Consider the following 1,955-nt stretch of genomic DNA (forward strand, 5'->3'; position numbering starts at 1 on the left):
CAGATTTCAGAGATTCTCAAGAGGAAGGGGATCAAGAACAAGGTCAAGCAATTTTACAAATTGTAGGAGATTGGGATGGAGCCCAGTACAGCTGTAAATCTTGCTGAGATTATGGGACCATGGACACATGATGAGGACAGTACCTTGTATCTTGCACATTTGATCTTTTGGTGAATAGATTAAGTGGACTCTAGCACATTACAGTAGAGGGCCTCACAAAGTAATCCACACTTGCCTCTGGGTCCCCTGTTCTACCAGGATACCTACTATCAGGTCCTGACACACCTCCCCCAAGCAGTGCTGTCGAGGGGACATGGTTAGCCCTGCATATTCCAGTGTGTGCACTCTAACTTATCTTCCACGGGGACCCTTCCAATTCCTTCTCTAGCCAACCTTCCCTGTTCTGGGAGTCCTGGATCACAGACTATCTTTATCCCTTGTTGACTGACGATGCATAGGACCAAGGAATAACTGGAAAGTGGGGACACGACACAGCAAGAAACAAGCCAGGGATGTGCCTGCTTTACAGTATTGGATAATGAGGGACAAATCAAGAAATATATTTGTTATCAGCGTGTCTCACTTCGCTATGCTTCTTTATTGCAGAATATAACAACACTTACATTGCATCAAGAAAAGAAACAACCTTCTAATTACATATGGGTTATCTGAACAAAACCATTCTAAGAACAATTTGGCCAACTCTGAGGACATTAATTTCCTTATCTATAAGAAGGGGAAATACAACATAGGTTGGCATAGAAATAAAATCACTTCTTTTATATCAAAGTGTGCTCCCTATTCTATATAAGCTGCATTACCATTTTATCAATTCATATTAAATTGGAAATATGGCAGAGGTCAGTTTACTTCAAGAGAATGTGCATTGTTGAGATCTTTTTTCTAACTACTGACAAATAGGAGGAACCACCAGTTTAACTGCTTAGACACTCAGATGATTTTGCCCTCCACTTGCATTTCTTTCCTACACAACCAGGGATTTCCAGACCTGAGTGATGGCTGTTGAGAATTGCACCGTGTTTACTGACTTCATACTCTTAGGACTCTCTGGCAGGCAGGATGTGCAGCAGGGGCTCTTTGTGCTCTTCCTGCTGGTTTATGGCATCACTGTGATCGCCAACCTAGGGATGATCCTGCTGATCAACATGGACCCCCGACTCCACACACCCATGTATTATTTCCTGAGCAATTTGTCTTTCTGTGATGTCTGCTACTCCTCCTCTGTCTCTCCCAAGATGCTGGCTGATTTCTTATGTGAGCAATAGAAGATTGCATATAATTTGTGCGTGGTTCAGATGTTCTTTTTTGGTACCTTTGCAGATGTGGAATGTGTCATGCTGTCTGTAATGGCATATGACCATTATGTGGCCATTTATAATCCACTTCTGTATACAGTTACCATGTCCAGGAGAGTGTGCATCCAGCTCATGGCCACTGCGTATACTGCAGGTTTCATGGATCTCACAATATTTACCCATTTCACAACACAACTGTCATTCTGTTATTCCAATATCATCAATCAGTTTTTCTGTGACATCCCACCCTTACTAGCCCTCTCCACCTCAGACACAACCACCACTGAAATCGCGTTGACTATTTCCTGTAGCTGTATTGTGGGGTCTGGTGTCATCACTGTCCTCCTCTCCTACATCTACATTATAACTACCATCCTTCGCATGAAGTCTGCCACAGGAAGACACAAAGCCTTCTCTACCTGTGCCTCCCATATAACCGCTGTGGCTATATTTTATGGGACACTTCTGTTCATGTATTTCCGACCTAGTTCAAGTTACTCCATGGACACAGACAAAGTGGCCTCTGTTTTCTATGCAGTTGTCATCCCCATGTTAAACCCACTGATCTACAGTTTGAGGAATAAGGATGTGAAACATGCCCTGAAAAAAGCAGTTGGCACTAAATTAGGTACAGTGTGA

At 43.0% G+C, this 1,955-nt stretch overlaps 1 protein-coding gene across 1 annotated transcript; it reads left to right on the forward strand.

Annotated features, from left to right (window-relative positions):
- The first annotated feature begins 1,016 nt into the window (after nucleotides 1–1,016).
- On the forward strand, nucleotides 1,017–1,955 carry LOC118974577 (olfactory receptor 1020-like). The gene is given in 1 exon segment (XM_037028073.1): nucleotides 1,017–1,955. A coding segment is annotated over 1 exon segment (939 nt).

The sequence above is a fragment of the Sturnira hondurensis genome, unplaced genomic scaffold, assembly GCF_014824575.4.
Source record: "Sturnira hondurensis isolate 20B ecotype Veracruz unplaced genomic scaffold, ASM1482457v3 Scaffold0019446, whole genome shotgun sequence".
NCBI lineage: Eukaryota > Metazoa > Chordata > Mammalia > Chiroptera > Phyllostomidae > Sturnira > Sturnira hondurensis.